This window comes from Vombatus ursinus, unplaced genomic scaffold (assembly GCF_900497805.2).
Source record: "Vombatus ursinus unplaced genomic scaffold, bare-nosed wombat genome assembly UNPS02014782.1, whole genome shotgun sequence".
Taxonomy (NCBI): Eukaryota; Metazoa; Chordata; class Mammalia; order Diprotodontia; family Vombatidae; genus Vombatus; species Vombatus ursinus.
In genome coordinates this window covers 307,370-329,311 of record NW_020954560.1, presented here as the reverse complement: position 1 = coordinate 329,311, position 21,942 = coordinate 307,370, and the positions used below count along the sequence as shown (strand labels likewise).

Below are 21,942 nucleotides of genomic sequence, written 5' to 3'. Positions count from 1 at the left end.
TTGTGTTGTATGATAATTTTTATTTTATGAGTTACATTCATGGGAAAAGGAACCTGTACATGTGACGTCACAGAGGCTCTGCGTACTACAGGTATCATACACCTTATCCAGGGGTCAGTCACAGGTCATCAGTAGGAAAACAAAGAGCTCTACACTTGAGGACCGTCAAAGGTCAACTTGATTCCTTGGCGATATTAGGGACAAAAAGCACCAGTTGGAGGGGGGGGTCTCAGTTATTTCATCCCTCCCACACATGACAGATTCACCCCTTTTTTCTCGAAGTGTGTAGGCTATGAACAACTGCTTCATTCAAATCATTCCAACACATGGAGGTACAGGGACAAGCAGGTGTCCTCCTGTTCTCTGAAAATTCGATCAGCCTTTTTCAAGGGCCCATGAAAAGATTTAAGACCATTGAACAAATAGACATTCCTGCTTTGGGTGCCCCTGGTCAGGGGACGTGTCTGCAGAAAGGAAGAGAGATTACCAGGACTTAAAAATACTTAATGTAGGTACCCTTCATGAGTTAATCTTTTTGAGATAAAATTGACCGGATTCAGCACTCGTCTCAAATTTCACTTCCAGGAATACTTTTATGTTAGCCAGAGCTCTTTTGGGCACAGTGACACCGATACCACCTCGTGTCAGAGAAATTAAAATGGAACTTGTACTCAGCCTTCAGACTAAAGAAAAGGTTTTCTCTAAGTGACACAGAACCTTGTCAGAAAATAATACCTCCTCCCCCTCAGGTGGCACAGTAGGACAGCGACTCAATTCAATCCAATTTATGAAGGATTTATAAGGGTCTTCTCAGGACCAAAAGGCCCAAATCAAAGTCCCAGATGGTCTCTTTCAATGCTAACTTAGGCCCCCGTGCTCCAAAAGGCCTTTTTTCTTAGAGAGGAGCCGTACTTTGCTACCTTGAATTGTGTAACTGTCTGCTTTGAAGCAAATGCCCTGACCCATCACATATTATTTTGATACTGTGAATAAACTAGTCAGCAGCAGTGAATAAGCAGTGGCAGGCATTTGGCTCTCAAGATATAAATAAGAATAAACTAAGGACCAATGACCTACTCAGACTCATATCCTTGTTGGTTTGTGCCAGCCAGGCATCTGAGGATGGGATTTAGAGAATGTGCTGGAATACTGAATACTTCACAAATACTTGTGGCCAGCATCTGTTTCCCCAAGGAAAACATGGCTGAAAGAGGCTTCCTAAACCAATGCATTCATTTCATTTTCCCAATCTGACTCTTTCTCAATGTCAATCTCACCACTTCATGGTAAAGAGGTTATAACTCAGAGTCTCCAAGGCACCAGTCTGCCAAGACGGGAGAAATCTGGGAAATGATGAGAGTAGGGAATATACTAAAGGACCCCCTGAGAAACATGCAGCCTTCCTAAATTTCCATCTGGAAATGTCTACATTACTTAAGAGTGGGGACGGAGAGCTAATTCCTGGCTAGCTCCGTGTTAATGAAGGCAAGGCCTGCGGTGTCTGGTGTGGCCCTGGTTGGACATGGCCATATAGGCCACATCACATTTCCCCAAACTCTGAGGAATCATCTAATTTTTTAATTGCTTCCATTATGACTTAAAGTAAAAAGTCTTTTTTAAGTGATATCTGAATTGAGTGACCACATCCTTAGGATATGAATATTTATAGGGAACTCAAAAAGTGAGGTCAATGCGCACACAACGGAAGAGAATGCCTCCTTCTGGGCATCCCTAAGGTCCCGGGCTTGGTTTGGCAAACCTGGGGCTATGGCCAGGTTTCTAAGACTGGCCAAAGCTCTACCTGCCCTCTGGCCTCTCTTGTGCCCGTAGGCTGTACATAAAGAGGAGCCCCAAACACTCTGTTCTCCCTTTCCCCCGCTGTTCCTATACCACGTTTTGGTTCTTTCACAGTTCTTCCTCCTTGAAGGACAACCCATTCTATTAATGTGCCAGTTTGCCCTCAGACATTCTGTGGAAATGACCGACAGAAAGCTTAAAAGCATGTTTCACTGCCTTTGCTCCTCACTTCCAAACCTTTCATCAGAATCTCTAAGACGGAAGATAAAGGTATCATTTAAACAAACGCCTGTAAAAGCTTTTCAAAACCAGGGCAGGTCATGCTCTGGACTACTTCCTCCCAGGCGGCTACAACAATTTTTTGTGGAGACTTCTTGGATTCAGGCAAAGTGCTCTACCCACGTGGAGAAGGGAGTAAGGACTGGTCAAGATGATTACCATGCCCCTCCCTAACAATTCCATTCTAACTAGTTGGCTAGCTTCCATGTTACTTGTGGCTGAGGGCAGATTAATTTCCCCAAAGCTTGGCAAAGTGGTAGCCCGCACATCATCCAGAACAGAGAAGTCTGAATGGAGGACACCAGGGCCACAACCCGCTGCTACTGAGCCACAGGCCTCAGGCCCAAGGGAGAACTCCAGTGTCCCCTTCCCTGTCTCACGCCAGTGCTATACAGACGACACATTTAATACATGAATACAGAGGTCATTAGATACGACAACTACAACTTTGTTCAATGCTGTCACAACAGATAACCTGGCAAAAGACATCACTGTGTAACAGGGAAAAAAAAACCTGAGTTTTGTTTTTCTGACCTGTGAAACACTCCATTTATGTCATATTTTATCAAACAATTTCAAAGTGTCATATGATTTAACAAAAACAACCACAACACCACTCCAGGAAAAGGGCATCTGGGCCCAAAGTAGGGTGTCCATACAAGATTTTTGGTGCACAGGTGGAAAAGTTCTCAAGTGTCCAAGGCAGCACAAATTAAGCTCAATAATTAGCCAAGCGAGTTTCATTTACTCCCCCATTACTAGGGCATCCCTGCCCTCCCCATCACCCTAAGACTGAGCCTGGTCAAGATGCTGGGAACCCATAAGGCTACATTCCCAAGACGACAGGTCTTTTCCGAGCTCAGTTCAGGATAAGCCAGGAGGTAGCCAAAGTGACCTGCTGGTGCCCTGTCATTGTGGCAGGGTCCATCCTAGGCAGCATGGGAGACCCTCAGCCAGCAACAGCTTTAGCCTCCTTGAGTGTGGACAGATGACCTGCATTTCTCTGTAAAAAGGCAAGGACCACATTGGAAAAATTTCAAGCCTTAACAATATCACAGTGAATTTGACTGCACAATTTCTACTAAGCCAAAGTCAAGTTACTTTTAAAATGAGGAGCAAAAAAAAAAAAAAATCTTATAAAAAGTTTAGTGCACTATTCTAAAGGAACCAAGGGTACCACCTGGTGTCTTAGCTTGAGCGTAAGAGACTTGGGGATGAAGGAATTCCCTTCTCTATCCAAGGAAGCTAGAGTGAACTTACATCTACAGCAGCATGGCAGAGTGGTCAGAGGGCTGGACTTAAAGGTTAGGAAGACCTGGGTTCAAAGCTCATCTTTGACACTTATTAGCTTTGTAACCATGGGCAAGTCACTTAACTTACTCTCAGACTCGGTTTTCCTCATCTGTAAAATGAGGAAAATAATATATGTAATATCTACTTCATTGGGTTATTAGAGTCAAATGAGATTAGGTATGTAAAATGCTCTGTAAACTTTAAAGCACTATAGAAATGTCAGTTACTATATAATGACATTACATGTACTACTTACACATACAACACACAATGGCATTATATTATAATGGCAGGCCCAGGGAAGGCTGTCCAAATGTAAGGATTCAGGAAGCTAGGCTCAAGAACAAGATCTTCTTTTGAGACCTTTCTCTTATCTGCCAGAGGGAGCTGAGAGCAAGCCTACACGAGGCATAACATGCTTTATGAACCCTGCCATTTTCAGGACTTTCTAAATGTGTTTCTTCACTAGGAACTAAAGCAAGCCAGCATATGGTCTAAAGAGAAAAGGTGTCTCTGGACAATCCTACCCCTACGGCAGGAAATGAGGTCTCCACTCCACTACCCTTCACAGGGACCCTCACCTGTGTCCCTAAATTTTGTCCTAAAGGGAAAAGAGTGAGGAATAGGAGCTAGTGAAGGGATCAGGAAGAATGAAGTGTTGTATGGAGGGAAAAAATCATAGCTTTGGGGAACTTGAAAAAAACCAAGTCTTCCACTTAATCAAGGATAGCTTTCCACAGAAAGATGCAAGATATCCTATGGGAGTGCCTGGCCAGCAGTGTGACCCACTTTTATCACCAGGTTCTATGCTGGACAAGGTTCCTGCACATTTATTATTCCATGCAGCTTTAAGTAGTGTTCTCACTTCTGTTCTCCTAGGCCTCTGGAAAGTACCCAACAGGCATCCTACAGAAAGAGATTTGACAGTGCCGAGGTTTTCAATAACATTAAGATATGTATGTATGACATATATATACATATGCATGAGCCCACCCTTTCCTCTTAAAAAAAAACAAAACTGTGCACACACACACACACACACTCTCTCTCTCTCTCTCTCCCGCGGTCCAATGGAGGAACAGAACAGCCTATCCAGAGGAAGCTCAGAAGCACATAAACTGGCCTCAAAGCTCGTCAGTTCTCAGTCCTAAGCTAAGCCTGGGATTCAGTCCAGAAATACAAAGAGGACATTTCTTCCACATCCAGGGTAGCAAGGGGGACCCATTCAGATGGGCTTATACAGCAGAGTGGTGACGTACTTCTTTTTGTAGCGATGAGTGGCACTGAGAACCATCACGCTGTCCTGGAAGACAGAGAAAAAGGTGCAACTAATTCCTCATCCCGAGGCTCAGCTCACTCAAGCCCTAAGTACCAGCAATCAGCCACCAACTCTAAATATGCATTGATATCAAGTACTGGGATTAACTAGAGGCAAAAACAGAAGATATTCTGCAGGAAATATCTCTGCAGTAGTGTCTAAAGGGAAAGCCTAAAGCAAGAAAAACACAAAGACATTTTAGTGAATTTCTTTCTCTTGCCTAAAGCACATGTAGCTTTTATCTGCATGGAAGAGTCTACTCTCATTTGAGGAAAAATAGGCTATCTAAGGAAGTTCAAAATGGGCCCAAACCCCCAAATCTTCCCTAGAAAGAATGATGCAGGGGTTGAGCTCCAAAGATTCTAATTGGTTTTCCAAGTACCCTCCCTTCTGGGGATGACTCAAAGCCAGGCTAAACCCCGGTAACAAGGCATACCCTTGGACTAGGGGCTAGAACGCAGAAGGAAGAGGCATCTTCTGGTACCTTTGCTCCATACCATCAAATATTGTTTAAGCCACTGGGGAGATGGCAGGTCTACAATTATCATGAAAGCCAAAAAGTAGGCAGATGTAAATGACAAAAGGGAGTCTTTGAAATGTGATCAAATGACAAAAGGATCAAAAAAGGCCAAATTTAGAAACCAAGGTTCTCTAAGAAGCTCCCACATACAACATTACTCCAAAAACATTCTATGCTTAATCAGTGCTTACACAAGACAAAGGGAGAAGGCCAAAGAGTAGAAGAGAAAAAGAACTGGGAAGCAAGGTGGTAGAGGTAAGGGAGGCAGCTTCTTAGGAAGGCCTGGGCAACAGAAGGAAAGATTTTGTGATAACTAAGACACATTTGTATTTTTCTTTGTAACCTCAGTGGCTGGAAAACACCTGGCACACAATATGTGCTTCATAAATACACTTACCAAGTTCCTAAAACAAAAGGTGAACCAGTTTGGACGTGATGGAGCATCTCTGGCTCTTTTTTAATTGACTCTAATTTCTGAAAACTGAGGGGCTAGAACAAAAGCATATGGCTTTACAGACAGCCTGAGAGTATGCTACAGGAAAAGAGGACCAGCTCACAACACACCATTAAGAAAATTAAGAGCTCCCTACACGCTAGGTTTTTCTCCAGGTCTGAGGCTACCACAGAACCTCACAGTTGGAAGGGTCCTCAGGAGACATGCCTCTAGTCTGACCCAAACCTGAACAAATAGAATATACCTGACAAGTGGTCATCAGGCCCTTCCTTGAAGACTTGTAGTGAGAGGGAACCTAGAATTTCCATGGAAGGCCTATTCTGCTTCTGGAAGGTTCTAGTTGTCAACTCTCAACATGGAAGCTGAAACTTGCAGCCCATGCTCCTAGGCTACCCTCTGGCACTGGGCAAAATAATTTTGTTCTACATTCAAGTTTCTTATTCTTTATGAATGGGGCCCTCTGGCTATGGACTCCACAAACTTACTAAAATATGTCGCCATTTAATGACTAATATGGAAGCAACAAATTGCTAATAGATAGGTTCATTCAAAGGCAGAGTAGCCCAGTTATGGAAAACCAATTGAGTCTGATGACAAAAAGCTTACCCCTAAGCAAATGCCTTCTTGTCAACTGGTCACCACTACTGAGTGTAGGGAGGAGAGGTCAACAAGGTCAGCCTAATGCCTAATCTTCCCTGTCATTACACGTTCACTTCTTTTACCTTACACCCCTTCCAGGAATCCTTGTGAGTGGCCAGGCCATCACTCACCTTAATGGACAACGCGTACAAGTGGTTGAGCATGACATGGTTTGGTTCCGGGAGAAGAGCTGGGTCACACTGAAGGAGAGAAAGAAAACACCAGAGCTCGATACAAAGTAAAGAAACAACTGGCGCTCCCCTTCCTCAGAGGCCTTTTACACTGGTCAGAAGTTCATACCGAGAACACTAAAACGTAAACACCCTAAGACATGAAATCTACTTAATCCTTCTGAACAGATGTGAAATTCGAATCAGACACCCTAGGCCCACACTGGAGATTTGAAGGCCAAAGATCGTAATGAATATGAATTACGCTCACTACAGTTTTGGGTTCATAGTTCTTTGCTGGTGGAGAACAAGTCTTATGCTTCTTTTATACGCCCCAAAGCACAAAGACAGTATTAAATGCTCGATCAATACTTGCTGAATTGTGGTCCCACAAGCTGGTCCCAGCAAGCCAATATTCTGGGCCTAACAATATTAAAACCGACAGATGACTCCATGGTGGTGTTGGTATTTCATGAAGCCACAACTCTACTCTGCAGGAGGGGAACTTAGTGCTGTACCGTAGCATTAGATAACTGATACTATGTGTCTGCTCCTGAATCTGCATCTTCTGCAACTACTGACCTTTGGTTCATGGTATTGCCACATAGGTACAAATGATTTTTATGGAGGTCTTTCCATCTCCACTAGTTCTGAGAAGCCCTAGACCTTAAAAGGGCAGAATAACAAGATACTCACAGAAATATTAGTGTCCTTGTTAAGAATAACCTGGAGAAGGTGAGGAGGAAGGATGGGTGGGGATTTGAAGCGCTCCTCGGATCGAAAGACATACATTTCTTGACCATAAAGCCCTGGCGGAGAACTGGATAGGTCTGAAAGAAATTTTTCCAGGTATTAGAGGAAAATGTGAATAGAAATCACAGACTTAAGAACAAGTGAAAGATGACCTTGTTGAAAGCTAATGATATCACAGTGATAATCACTTACTCTTAGATATGGAAGGGACTGCTGATGCCAAGTGAAAGGGTCCAACTCACACCTGACCAAGGATTCCCCTTAGCACACATCCAACAATTGGCTATTTGGTCTTTGCTTGAAGACCTCCATTGAGGGGAACCTGTTTCTCCAACTTCACATCATCAAATAAAAACTCTATTTGGCAAATTCATTTTTAAAATTAAAGTTAAATAAAATTAATTTTCCTTGGAAAATCTGTCAAGGACTCCTCAACACCTGTGAAAAAACTGGAGACATTTTCTGCTGAAATTCAACCAGGGTTAGGAACCATTGACTTAATCTAAGCTCCAAAAATAAAATATACTTTCATTTAACAAGACAGATTAGAGGACCAAAACCCCTGGCCTTTACAAGTTACATATTAAATGGGAGACATATACTAGAGTTGATATAAGTACAACCAAAAGGGTGACTTAAGTCATCTCAGATCACCCGGCCATCAACTAATTCCTTCTTCGGAGCCCTAGGCACTGCAATGTCTGTATTATCTCTGCTGTGTGGAAATGGGGGAAAAGGTACCAAAAGAAATACTTATGGATGAAATCTTGCATCTTTATTTGACTGGTGCACTTTTAAATTCTCTTACTTTTACAATCTCCCTAGATAAATAAAAAGAGGTCAGAGATCATACAGCTGGTCAGTGAGCTAGGAATGTAGCACATGTTATATCATTCCCAAGAGGATGTTCTTTCCACTATGATACCATTAATTAATAAAAAATGGGGGGAAAGAAGCTAATAGAATAAGAAACTGGGTAAGGGAAAAAAGATGCAAAGATCACAGATAAAGCACAGTGAGTAGGTATATTGGAAGGCAGTATAATTTGGTTCTCTGCGCAACCAGAATGGTCCTTGTAAACTCCAACTTAATTGCCAAGATATATCAGGATCCTGAAACAAGATAAGGACAGTATTACTTAAGAATACGAGGTAAGCAGATTTTTAGGCAGCCACAGCTCTGTCATTTTTTTTTCTTTTGTCTTCTTTTTGTGAGGCAATCGGGGTTTAAGTGACTTGCCCAAGGTCACACAGCTAGTAAGTGTCAAGTGTCTGAGGCCAGATTTGAACTCAGGTCCTCCTGACTCCAAGGCCAGAGTTTTATCCAGTATGCCACCTAGCTGCCCCAAGAAGTTGAGGAAGGGCTAGAGAGGATTAGTTAAAACTATGTCCAAACACAGTCCATTCTTTTTTTTTTTCTTTAAAAGGCAATTGGGGTTAAGTGACTTGCCCAGGGTCACACAGCTAGTGTCAAGTGTTTGGTCTGAGGCCGGATTTGAACTCGGGTACTCTTGACTTCAGGGCCGGCGCTCTATCCATTGCACCACCTAGCTGCTCCTCATTTTGTTTTTTAAATGATAAACAAGCAACTTCACAAAAGAGAGTCCACTGAACATTAGACTCTAATTATTTATATCTCTCCAAAATCTCCGCTTCCACATTTAGGGACTCTGAAATGTCCTTCTCTGAGCACACTCTGCTGTCATTCTACCTCTTTCTCTGCTACCCAGTCTCAAAGCCTGTTTACTGTCTTCATTCCAACCTCCAAACCTTCTACCCCTCAGTTCTTTCCTAGGTCCACAAGTGATCTCATGCCATTCTCTAGCAGACTGCCCTCCTATCACCTGCACTTTCTTGCTCACCTTCAATTTCTCCCTAAGGGCTGCCTCTCTACTGCCAACAAACACATGCTTCCTTACCTCCCCTGTCATTAATAAAAGCCTGACCGTATCTGCTCATCTTCAATAATAATGATCATCCTGTATCTCTCCTTCTCTTCACGGCTAACCTTCTTGGGCAGGCCCCCCACAAGAGGTGCCTCTACAACCTTTCCCCTCATTCTCTTCTTAACTCTCTGCCCTCCCCAAAGTTACCAAGCGTCTCTTAACTGCCAAATCTAACAGCCTTTTTTCAATCATCACCTTTCTTACCTCTAAACATTGCTAATCATCCTCTTTTCCTTGATATGCCTTCCTTTCAAAGTTTTCCTCATCTCCTGATCCTCCCCCTCATCTCCATTAACCATGAGCTTCACCCAAGGCTCTGTCCTGGTACTGGCTGTGTCCTCTTCTCTCTCTATATTCTTTCTCTTGATAATCTCGACAGTTCCCATGAATCTAATTATCGCCTCTCTGCCCCTATTCTCAGATCTATTTCTCTAGCCCTGGCCTCTGTCCCCATCTCCAGTCTCCTACCTCCAACTGCGTCTTGGGTATCATAGCACCTCACCTCTAGATCACTATAGCAGCCTGTCAGTTTGTCTGCCTTACATCTCTCTCCACGCCAGTCCATGCTTCACTCGAATGTCAAAATGATCTTCCTAAAGGGCAGGTCTGACCACGTTCGGCACCCTCTTCAGTAAACTCTAATGGTTCCCCATCACCTCCAAGTTCAAATGTAAACCTTTGTGCTCCAGGGACGCTGGTGTCCTGGCTGATCCTCTCACAAGATGCTCCATAATCCAACTTGGGGCATTTCTCTGGCTGCCGCCCATGAGTGGAATTTTCTCCCCCCTCACTCTCCCTCCTTAAGTCCCAGCTAAAATCCCTTTTCTCCAAGAAGCCTTTCTTGACCCCTTAATTCCAGTACCTTCCCTCTAAGATTATCCCGTCAATCCTGTAGTATCTTGTTTGTACACAGCTGTTGGCATGCTGGCTTTCCATTAGACAGTCAGCTCCTTGAGGGCAGGGTCTGTCCTTTGCCTTTCCTTGTGTCCTTAGTGCTTAGCACTGGGCCTGGCACACAAGAGAAGCTCACGAACTTCCTGCTGACTCACTCTTTTTTGTTAATGTCCATACAAATTTGTTAATTACAGTCAATGTGTATGGATGATCTTGTGTTCTGGTTTTCAATTAGGTACTTCCACATATAGGGTTTATTTGTTTACCGTTGTCATGGCGATTCAAAGGTGACAGATCAAGGGTGCAGAATAAGACAGATATTTTTATTGTTGTTTGTCCTTCATTTTCAAAGAGGACCAATGATACTATGTCTTGACTTGTATTTTTGTACACCATCAATACTGTTTTCACTGTGCTTATTTGTCACAATTCCATCACACTGTTTATCCATGCCTCTACTTTTGGGACATCTGGTTATATTCAATTCTCTATTGTATTCTACCGCCTCCACCAAAAAAAAACCCCACCCAATTGGATAAATTAAGAGGAAAAAAATTAGCTCTTTTCCTCTGAGGACATTTTTTTGATTTTCAAAATTTAATTGAAAATTTTTAGGAAATAAAAAACACACAAGTTTTCTTCCCTCTAATTTTTCTATTTTACCTACCAGTCCTTATCAACCATAGTAAATTGAACCAATTCCCAATTGAGCAGGGCAACTAGTATGATCTGGAACCTGAGGACCACTGAGCCCTTGGTATGGCTACTAGTAAGAAGGCACTAGGGCATTAGTTGTCTAAGTGAGTTATACCTGGATAGAAACAGCAAAAAGCAAAGACAGGAAATGGTCCAAAAGCTTACAGCTAGATAATCAAAAAGGTATCAAAATAAGAAACTTCTGTTTTACAAAGAAAGAAGTCGAGAGAGTTCTTCGGAAGGCAGGTGTATTTTACATAGGTTTTGTAATAAGATCAAAATACAAGTTACCTCGACACGAAGTCTCTGAACTCTCCATGGAATCTAACTTCAGAGCATCAAACACCTCAAAATCAGACTTTTTGACGTGTATCAGGTTGTTAATAGTGCCAAGTTGGCTGGTAACAACAGGCTGAAAAAGAAAAATGAAAAGTGCAGTCAAGTCCCTTTTCAGAATCACCTCCTTTTTGCTGAGAACACTCACGCCTAATCTTTGTCTTTCACCAAGAAATGACACTCAACGAGAGGTGGGCCAGATCAAAAATCCACAGCACGATAACCTACTAACAAGAATTCCATACCACAAACTCCAGCACGTCTCATTCAAAGTTCTTCCTTTCCTTCAGTCCTGACAACAACGTGTGTAAGAGATGAAAGGAGTGAATTTAACTTAACACTTATTAAGCATCTACTCTAATGAGTGAAGGCACACCTAGTGTGTCTAAGTGTTGGGCAGCAAAAGGAATTAAAGGTAAATAAGTTGTGTTCTTTGTCCTCTAAGAACTCATGGTGTATCAGGGGAAATGGTATATTCACAAACAGCTATAATATAAGAATAATAATAATACATTCAATCTGATTCAATGCATCATGTCCACTACACACAAGGCATATAGCTTGTGTTGAGAGAAAATTTCTTTTAAATTTTTCACAAAGTTCTTTTCTTATGACTCTATACCATTAGCCTAAGAGGAAAGTGAGACTTATGGAAATTAGATGTCTTGCCCATAATCACACAGCTAATAAATATCAGCGCCAGGCAACAAACACAAGTCTTCTGACTCAGTTCCACCGGAGTCTCCTCATTGTGCTAAAAAGGGATAATGTGATTAGTATAAAATGGATGGACACTGTCCTGAATACACAGGTCAGAGATGTGAGAAAGCCCTTCCTGCAAGGGGAATCAAGGAAAGTTTCATGGAAAAAATAGCATTTGAGCTAAACTTTGAAGGAGGCAAGGGATTTTAACAGCTGGAAATGTGGGAAAAGGAGAAAGAGCCTTCCAAGAACAGGACACCTTCTGAGCAAAGTGAGAAAAGGAAGGGCATGTTTGGAACTACTGGTAAATAGTTCAGTTTGGTTATGGTATAAACTATACGAGGAAGAGAAGCATGACAAGAGGCTGGAAAAACAGATCAAAGAGGGCCTTGAACACCAGGCTAAATTTGGACTTTATTCAATACCAAGGCAATTAATAAGTGTGTTTGTTTGTTTTTTTCCTTTTTTAAAGGAAGACAACTGAATAGGAGATGTGATTAGTCTTGCTAGTAGATAACACATCTTATTTGGCAATGCTGTGTAAGATGGATTGGAAGGCTGGTACACCAAAGATGATGACATCGGTTAGTATACTATTCTAACAGTCTTACAGTAAAAGGTAAAGAGGGCCTGGCCAGGATGAGAGTGACACAATTCCGACAGCTCACTTACCTCTGATGGATCATGGACCCACTGGCCATCCACGAAAAACTTGTACTGGTGCTCACCCTCGGGGAGATCCAAAATGGCAACAAAATCATTGTGGCTACAAGGAAATGGAGAATAAGAAGAAACTGAGACATTCTGTTAATGGGTTCCCAAAGTTCAGTGGCCATTATTATATCTGGAGCCGAGTTCTGTCCCTCCTCAAATCTTCCTTAAATGCTCCGTCCTTTTGCCCTTGCATTTTGCTTCAATAATTTAAAGATCTGTGATTTATTTTAGCATAGATACTCCCTTCACTGACACAGAATGAAGATCTTCTATGACTCAAGAGAGGTTCTTCAAGAGTCCAGCAGGGGCTGAACAATCCATGACTGCAGCCCATCGGGTAACAAAGGTCCCTCCATACCTTCTAGCTCCAACACTCGGTCTCCTTACGGCAGGTACAGTCATTTTTCATCTTTGCATCCCCAACTGTCTTACAGAGTTGCCATTTAATAACTTGTTGGAATGGCATGTTATGTTGGCATAAGGGCTATTTACATATATTTACATAAATCTGTACTTTGAGCAACACAGAAAGAAGTCCCTTATAGTGTGGAGTAGAGGAAAGGGCACTGGCGTGGTGCGAAGAACACCAAAGACGTGAGGTCCCTTCTCCCTCACTCTGTTATAACCATGCAATACTTACATGAATGATTGTCATCTATTTCTAACGAATTCTACTCCAAACCTAACATACACAGAGAGGGTCAAAAAGGCTTTGTCCCATGAAGCAATTTCAGTCCACACAAAGTGATCCTCCAGTCTGAGGCTGGGAAGAAATTAGGTGGTTTTCAGAACATAAGCCCTGGGTGGAAATAACTGAGGGCCACCTTTTAATATTTTTTCAGTTTCTTTCCTAGAATTCCGTCTGACCTCCAAGGACTGTGTGGATAACAAGCTCATTATGAAATAACTTCCACTTTTGGAGGAAGAAATGATGTCTAAAAATGCTGCCTGAGATCAAAGAATCATCCATTTTAGACCCAGAAAGACCTTAGAGACTGTCTACATTAGAGAGCTCAAGCAGAGTGACTCACTCAAGGGCACTCACTGAATCTGAGTAACCACTTAAAATGTCTGCTTGCGTGATGCCATGTCCTCAGTAACAGACGAAACCCCCAGGGAGAAAACGAAATCTACTCTACGATTCCATTTCTAGAAATGCACAGTGGCAAAAAACTGGGACTCCTTCTACTTGGCTTTGCAAGTCCAGCCCTGCCATTTACTCTCTGTACGAGCTTTTCTAGGCCTCAGTTTCTGTGGCTGTAAAATAAGGGGGTTGGATTAAATGATCCCTTAAGGTCCTTTTCTGGCACTAACTCTACGTATGAGCTTATGAAAATGTGTTCTCCCCAACACACTTATCCTCTTTATAATATATTTACTAGTGCTTTACAGTTTACAAAGAAGCTTCACCAACAATATCTCATTTCATATTTACAAATACCCGGTGGGGTAGGTGAGGTAGTTATCATCATCTCCATTTTACAGACGAGGACACTGAGGCTTAGAGGAGACAAATGTCTTAGCCTAAGTTCTACCCTCTAGTGAAAAGTGCTGTCATAACTCAAAACCAATTCTCCATCTAGTACTCTTTCCACTATAACATATTCTCTCTCTCTTACCACCTCCCCCCAAAAAAACCCCACTACTATACTGAAACCTTATTAAGACTTGGGGTAGTATATCATTCTGAATGACATGAATCCACCATCACAGAAGCAAAGAATTTCAGAGCCAGGGGGAACCTCAGTGTCCCCAAAAGAAAGACCACTCCAACATATTGGACAAGAGGGCATTCAGCCTCTGCCTGAAGATCTTCCACTTCCCCAGGTAGGCCATGTCACTTTGGGCAACTCTCACGGTTAAGAGGCATTTCCTGACATCAAGTCTTAATTGATTCTTCTTCCACCCATTCTTGTTTGCTGTCTTTTGGGGCCACCCAGAACAAGTCTCACCTCTCTTCCACATGACAGCCTGCCAAGAACTTTAGGACAACGCTCATATCCCCCTGAGGTCTTCAGGCTAAATGTCTCTTCCTGGACTCCATCAAAAGGGGTTTAGTTACCAAAAGTATATGTTGGGACTTCATTTGTGGTCTCAAACTCTAAGATTCTTTGGTGCATCAATGTTATAAATAATAGTCCAGGTACAGTAATATGACTTGCATTTTACTAAGGCATGAAAATACTGGCCACAGAGCTAAACACTTTACGGATGATTCTTAGGAGTTACAGCTCAAATTCTGTTATTCCTCTTGAGAAGAGGGGATATTCCCAGTTTGAGAACCAAGGGATCCACTAAAAATACTCATCTTCACCTCTTAATGAGTGGGATTTTGGCACTCCAGTTGTTGAAGGATCCAGAGATGAAGACTTCCTTGCCTCCCTCAGACCATCGGATGACTGTGGGACGGGCCTGCTGCATGGGTTTGACAGAGTCCTCCAAATCTTGTTGCCAGGACACAAACTCTTTGTCCCCAGGGAACTGTAAGAAAAAATACCCAGGTCATCCCTGGAATCAAGTAGAGCACAAATGCTCAGAAAGGAGGCAGGTTGCTCCCCATGCTGAGGGGCTGGGCTTGCCTATAACATGCTTTGAATAATCAACTAACACTGAATTTTGGATGTGCCATAAAAAGATACACCAGAAAAAGTGGGTTAGAGTAGTTAAAGTTTAAGGGATACCCAAACCACAGCCTAATAAACAGACCACCACCAGTAGAAATTTCCTTAGTCAAGTAGAGACTAGCTTAGAATATAGCATATGAACACTGGGTTTTCCTTCTGATACTATCGAATACTGCAAGCAAGTCATTCTACCTTTTCAGAGCAGGTGCCTCTCTCCATAAAATGATTTCCATAAATCAGGATGAAGGATGCTGTAAGTACTGTGAGTTCCTCTGTTTTAATCATAAGGCTCTGTTGCTATCTTTAACATATACTAAGGGACACTATACAACTAGAAGATGGTGGGATTTTTTTAAAACCACTATTAAGTCAGTCATGCATTTGATAGGTAAATACAGATAACTTTCAGTTTTTAATCATAATAGAAAGTCAATAAATAATTCACAAATCACATTTAATTAGTAGTTTTCAATTACAGAAAGGGAATCAGGAAGGGATATGTTTATGAAGAATCTTCAAAGTCAATGATCAATTTTTCACAAATTCAGAGGGAGGTGTATAAAACCTTATTTACCCTGCTCAATCTGCTCTAAGTTAATTAATTTAAAAATGTATGGGTGGAAGGCTCTAGAGACCTAGAGAAGAGTAGCAGTGATGATGCCTGAGCTCCCTTTAAGTAAGGCACTGCCAAACTCCCCTGATGTTTACAGAATACCAGAAGAGTTGCTCACTTGGCTCCTTCCACTACTGTCCTCTACCCAGCCTCAGATAACCAGAATGAGAAGACAAATAGTATCTTCAAAGCTTTGTTAAGTTAAAAAGAAAATGAAAATCTGGTGGTAACAATTACAACTCCCCCCCCAAATAACCACTATAATTTCTTTTCATCTAGCATTTTCTTTCCAAACATCTGAAGTGATTCTCTGAATTTCTCAAAGCTTCTCCAGAAGACAATTTATGTAAAGAAATAAAGCACAAAGAAAGCAAAGTCAGATTATACTTACTGATAATGACTATATTTTAAAAATAACACCAACATCTCATAGGTATACAATATTAAAAACAGAAAATAAGATGTTATAAGAATTTCAAAGTTAAATAGTGTTTCCTATTATCAAAATGTAAATAATTCAGCATTTATCCTATTATTTAGAATTTTATTTCTCATTCCACTGGCTCGTATTTGTTGAGACTATAACTAACTAAATTTGTAATAAAATACTGTATAAGGCAAACACTGGAAAAGAGTCAATATCATTTCCCCAATTTATACATTGAGTCAGCTGGAAAACAAAAACCAAAAACCCTAATCTTCCAGACTCCAGCACGTCCCTCTCAGATGGGGTCACACAGCACTCAGTGCCACATAGATATCAACACCACCAGCTGCTTCTGGGAGATGTCCTTCTACCAGTACAGATTCCAACCCTGGACAGTTAAGTCCCATGGAGTTGTCCAAAGCAGAGAGGGCTACAGTTAGCATGTGTGCGCGTGTGCGTGTGCGTGTGTGTGTGTGTGTGTGTGTGTGTGTGATCCCTTTAGCAGTCTGGTGAAGTCTATGGATCCTTTATCAGAATAATGTTGTTACATAAATACACAGAATCACAAAGGAAACCAATTATATTGAAAGATGTTTTGTTTAGTCTTTTGGTCTTGTCTATGACCCCCTTTTCTTGGCAAAGATACTAGAGTGGTTTCCCTTTCCTTCTCCAGCTCATTTTACAGATGAGAAAACTGAGGCAAACAGGGTTAAGTGACTTGCCCAGGATCACACAGCTAGTAAGTGTCTGAGGCTGGATTTGCATTCAGGGCCTTCTGATTCTGGGGCTGGCATTCCATCCACATAGTTACCAAACACTTTTTAAAAACCAAGTTCACAGAATCTAGGCTAAGAATCCTTGCTCTGAAACACTAAATTGCAAAGCAGGTGGTGACCTGCTTGGGTGGGAGAAGCTCACTTTGTCAACGTCCAGGCTCTATCCCTCTTTCTACAAGCACCAGAAAGGTAACAAGAGAAAGAGACACGATCCAAGAGGCCCGAATTCAGGGGCAGTGACCCTGGTCTTTGTTCAGGCTGTCGGGCACCACAGTGACTAGCTGGCAAATGGGGAAAGGCTACTTTTTTCCATACCTTGAAATCAGCGCCCGTTTTTGTCTGACCTAAATAGCACACACAGCTGTTACAGACTGGGGGGGCGCCTAAAGCTGGACAGTGGCCATCGCTGGAGAGCCTGTTCTTCAAACAAGAGGAAGGGAATGAACCTCGGAGTCCTCACTCTAGGAAATGGGAATCTAGGGAAAGTATCATAGGGCACATCACCCTGAGATGATTCTCCATGATTTAATCGAGAAAGCAGCTTAGCTGATCGAGCTATGAGGAAGAGGGGAGAAAAAATAAAATACCAGGATATGTTTCTACTATCATTCATCTCCACCTCCCAAACTGAAATCCTTTTCCCAACCACGTACTGATAAAGTAAACACACTGCAGAATTAAGACATGCTGTGTCATCAGTGGATTAAATTACAAACTTGGTCGGGCAGGAAGAGCAGTATTAGGCACACCCCGTCTCCTTAAAAAAGACCCAAATACCATCTCTCATTTTATTTTTAATTCAACAAGTTAGGATGCATGAGTAAGTCCAGAACAGATTAAAGAACTCATTATTGGCTTAATCTAGTTCCTACATAAAGTTTCTCAATATTATCAAAGCTCCACCCTTTCCTAAATCTAGAGTTAAGGTCATTCTAAATTTCCCTAGGAGGCTTCCTTTAGGAATTCTGGAAACACCCCCAAATGCCTAGGAATCCTTGGATCTGAGACATTTTGAGACACTACTGAAATGAGGGGAAAAAAAATCTATTTAGTCCAAGAGTGTGCTGCATATGCCTCACGCTACCTTTAAAACTGGGGAGGAAGCCCCAAACACAGCTAGTGTCTCCCTCCCCTCCTGTTCTTACACCCAAAGTAAGCAGTTTGGGAGCAACTCACCTCTTCAATCACTATATTTTTAAAACATAAACAAGACTAGGTAACTCAACCATCTGTTGTTCTCATAAACTGCCCTGCAGTTAAGTCTAGACAAATAAATGAATGAGACAGCAGTGAAAAAAGAACTAGAATAAAATGGAGACAAATCTGCCAAACCAAAAAAGGCAGTGGATATCCAAAGCCCAGATGCAGTCAGAGAAGTCACAGTAGGAAAGTGTCAGGCAGTGGCAGCTGATAAGATTAGAATTTTAGGGCCAGAAGGGGCCTCAGGGAGCATGCAGTCCACATGACCCAGGCACAGAGACTTGCCCAAGGTCACACAGCTTGTGTCAGAGGCAGAATTTGAGCCCATTCCCTGACACCAAACCGAGGCTGCCTCTGGTCACGGTCAGGTCAGTTCATTTCCCCCTTTTTTCCTCAGGGTACATAACCAATCAGCACTTAGGGGGTTTGAGATCCATTAGGACAGCCAAGGATTCTGCGTCACAAGCCCAATCCAAGCCATTTTAGCAATGTCTCCCACAGACTAAAAACCTGGAAATGCCCAGGACCCAACAGCAGAGACCCTTCTTTTGGGTGCTTCTGCCCCCAAATCAGGGAGAGCCCACAGAGGAGGCAGGAGGAGCCCCACCTAGAAAAACATCAACAAAACCCACACATCACATTTACTTTAATCATTCAAATAGCCCTAAATTAAATATCTACTAGGAGGGAAAGGGGCTTCCAGCCCAAGCCCGGGTAGAGAGGCCCCTAAACAACAAACATCCCAGACCTTCATTCCTCTCCAGACCATCCTCTTGACCCTCCCAGACTTCCTCCTCAGTTAGCACATAGTAAGCAATCAACACTTGTTGACTTGACTTGACCAAACAAGTGGCCATATTCATGGGTGGTTGAGGACCTAGTAAAGGAAAATCTACTACCTGGAAAAGCCAGGGCACCCATTTTTGGACAGCTCTCCTGGTTGAATAGTTTTTCCTTACAATGACTGGTAATCTCCTTCCCTGTAACCGCCACCCACGATTCCTAGCTTGTTGTCCTGAGGCCAAGCAGCATAAATCTAATCCTTTTTTTCCATTGCCCGTGGGAATACCTGAAAGCAGCTATCATATCTCCACTAAAGTTTTCTCCTCAGGCTAAAACATCCTCCCGTTCCTCAACCAATCCTCATACTGCATGATCTTCAGGGCCTGCCTAAAGTCCTTCTGGACATTCTCCAGCTTCCTAAAATCATATATTTAGAGCTGGGAGGGATCTTAAAGGTTATCAAGCCAACCCCTTGATTTTACAGATGAGGAAACTGAGACACAGAGGAATCAAGTGAATTATTTGCCCAGGGTCACACAGCTTGTATTCGACTTAAGTAGGTGGGATTTGAACCCAGGTCTACCTGGCTCCAAATCCAGAACCCTTTCCACTACACCACACTGTCTTATCAATGGCCTTCCTAAACTGTGGTTCTCAGAACTGAATACAATATTTCAATAATCCTACACAATCAATCAATCTCTCTCTCTCCACACTACGATTACATTATTTTCATAGGCTGTGTAGCACTGTTCTCATATTAAGCTTGTGGTCCAATAAAACTCTCAGGTCTTTTAAGATAAAAAAGTTCATCCTCCCCCCAAAGCTCCTACTTGTGAAGTCAGTGATTGTTGAAGGATCCCAAGAGTAACCCTTATACCTGATCTTCTTAATCTGAGACCCGAGCCCCCACTCCCCCACTCCTGCATTCCAGAGGATCTGTAAACTTGTATGGGGGTAGGAGGGAAATGACATTTTTATTTTCAATAACCTCTAACTGAAATTCGGCATTTCCTTCAGTCATTTAAAAACACGATTTTCAGGCAAGAGGTTCATAGACTTGCTTGGCAAAGGGGTTCATGACACACACAAAGTGAAGAATTCCTAATTTAGGGGCAGCTAGGTGGCGCAGGGGATAGAGCACCTGCCCTTAAGTCAGGAGGACCTGAGTTCAAATCCAACTTCAGACCAAACTTGACACTTACTCGCTGTGTGACCCTGGGCAAGTCACTTAACCCCAATTGCTTAAAAATTAAAAAAAAAAAATCCTAATTTAGACAGACAGTTCTAATTGATGCATAGTTTTTCCTTGTAATCCTCCCAGTCACCCACTCTCAAACCATCCTTAGCTCCTTACTTCCACTTACCGCACACATCCACCCAATCTATAGCCAAGCCTGGTTGTTTCTACCTTAGCAACATCTCTCCTATACATGCCCTTCTCTCTTCCAACAGTCACCACCTGGCTCATCAACTCACGCTTGGACTATTTCAACAACGGCTGTCTGCTCTGCTACTTCTCCCCTATCTGCAGCCGAAGCCACCTTCCTAAAGCCCTCTCCTGCTTAGTAAAGCACTCTACTTCTCACTGTAAGGAAGGAATCCAACAAGCACAACAATTTTTATTTTAAAAACTGAATGATCTCTATTGCTTCCAGGATATTTATAAATATATATAATACACACACACATGCATATATATGTGTGTACACATGTGATCTATGTGTGTGCATGTACATACATATGTACACATGGGATATATATGTATGTGATAGATGTGTGTGTGTATGTATATATTCCTGTTTGGCTTTTAGACCCCTTCACAGCCTGGCCCTCTCTACCTCTCCAGTCTTCTCACTCTTTACACACCTCCACCCATTCCATCTAGGGACACTAGCCTCCTTGCTCTTCCTCGAACATGACACTCCCATCTTCCGACTCTGCTGTCCCTACTCGTTTCCACCACCCGGCTTCCTTCAAGATTCAGGTCAAATCCTACCTTTTGCAAAAAGCCTTTCCCCCCCCCCCCCCCCCTGACAAGACGTCCGATTCACTTTACATCTCTGGTCAGTTCTCTTCCATTAGAATGGACGTTCCCTGGGGGCAAGGCCTGCTTCGGGCTTCCTGGGTGGCCCTTCCCCGCGCTCGGCTTCGGACAGCGGTGGAGCTGACCTCATGTGCCCCCTGCACCGGCCACCCATTCACGCCGGACAGGGTCTTGCTCAAACCCCTTTTCCAGCCATGACAGCTCTGCGGAGCCTTGAAGACAGCTCCCACCGAGGCCAGACACACGCCGGGAGGGCGGCGCGCCGAGGCGCTCTGCTGGGACTGACCAGCCTCCGAGGCCGGCTGGGAGCCGGGTCGGGCCAGGCCGGGCCGGGCCGGGCCGGGGAGGGGAGGGGAGGAGGCGCGGGGACCCTGCCCCCCGCCGCGCGCCGCTCACCTTGGAGTCGGGCACGCTGAAGACGCTCGGATCGTCCGTGCTGCCCACCATGATCTTGTGCGGGTGCTCTTTGCCGTGCACCTGCCCGCCGGCGCCATCGCCACGGTGGGACTTGGAGCCGTGGCGCTCCCCGGGCACCCGCTCGCTCGTGGTGTTGCCCATGGCGGCTCGGGGGTCCCCAGCAGGCGGGGTGCGTTTGTCCTCCGCCGCCGCCGCCCCTCTCCGCGCCTCCTCAGGGCACCACCCCCTCCTCCGGGGAAGACGGCGAGCAGGAGCCCGGGATCCCCTGCCTTCCTCCGACTGCTCTCCGGGAATGCCCCGGTTCAGCCGCCCCCCACCGAAGAAGCCGCCCCATTCGCCTTAGCGGCGGAGCGCCCTCCTCCGGGGAGGGGGAGGGGCGGGAAGGCGGCCGCGCGTGCGCAGAGGTGGTTGCTCTCGCGCCTGGGGGCTCAATAAAGTTATTGAAACGGAAGGGCCGGTGGTTCGCGTTTCCTCCTAAAATGGCGAGGAAGCCGCCCGGGGGGAGTAGGGGGGGCCGCCCCGCCCTCCTCCCCCCCTCCCCCGCC

General features: G+C 43.7%; 1 protein-coding gene across 2 annotated transcripts; it reads right to left on the bottom strand.

The window, feature by feature from the left end:
* Positions 1–21,553, bottom strand: PRKAB2 (protein kinase AMP-activated non-catalytic subunit beta 2). 2 transcript variants are annotated; one of them, XM_027866763.1, is made up of 7 exons: positions 21,377–21,553; positions 14,825–14,991; positions 12,469–12,562; positions 11,050–11,170; positions 7,167–7,300; positions 6,432–6,500; positions 1–4,672 (listed from the first exon to the last, which is right to left on the bottom strand). In XM_027866763.1, exons 1-7 carry the CDS (start codon positions 21,536–21,538, stop codon positions 4,595–4,597), a joined length of 825 nt encoding a protein of 274 aa, XP_027722564.1. In that variant the 5' UTR covers positions 21,539–21,553; the 3' UTR covers positions 1–4,594. The 2 variants fall into 2 exon arrangements, with proteins under 2 accessions (XP_027722564.1, XP_027722565.1); XM_027866764.1 differs by having other exon boundaries at positions 1–4,275.
* Positions 21,554–21,942: the final 389 nt, after the last annotated feature.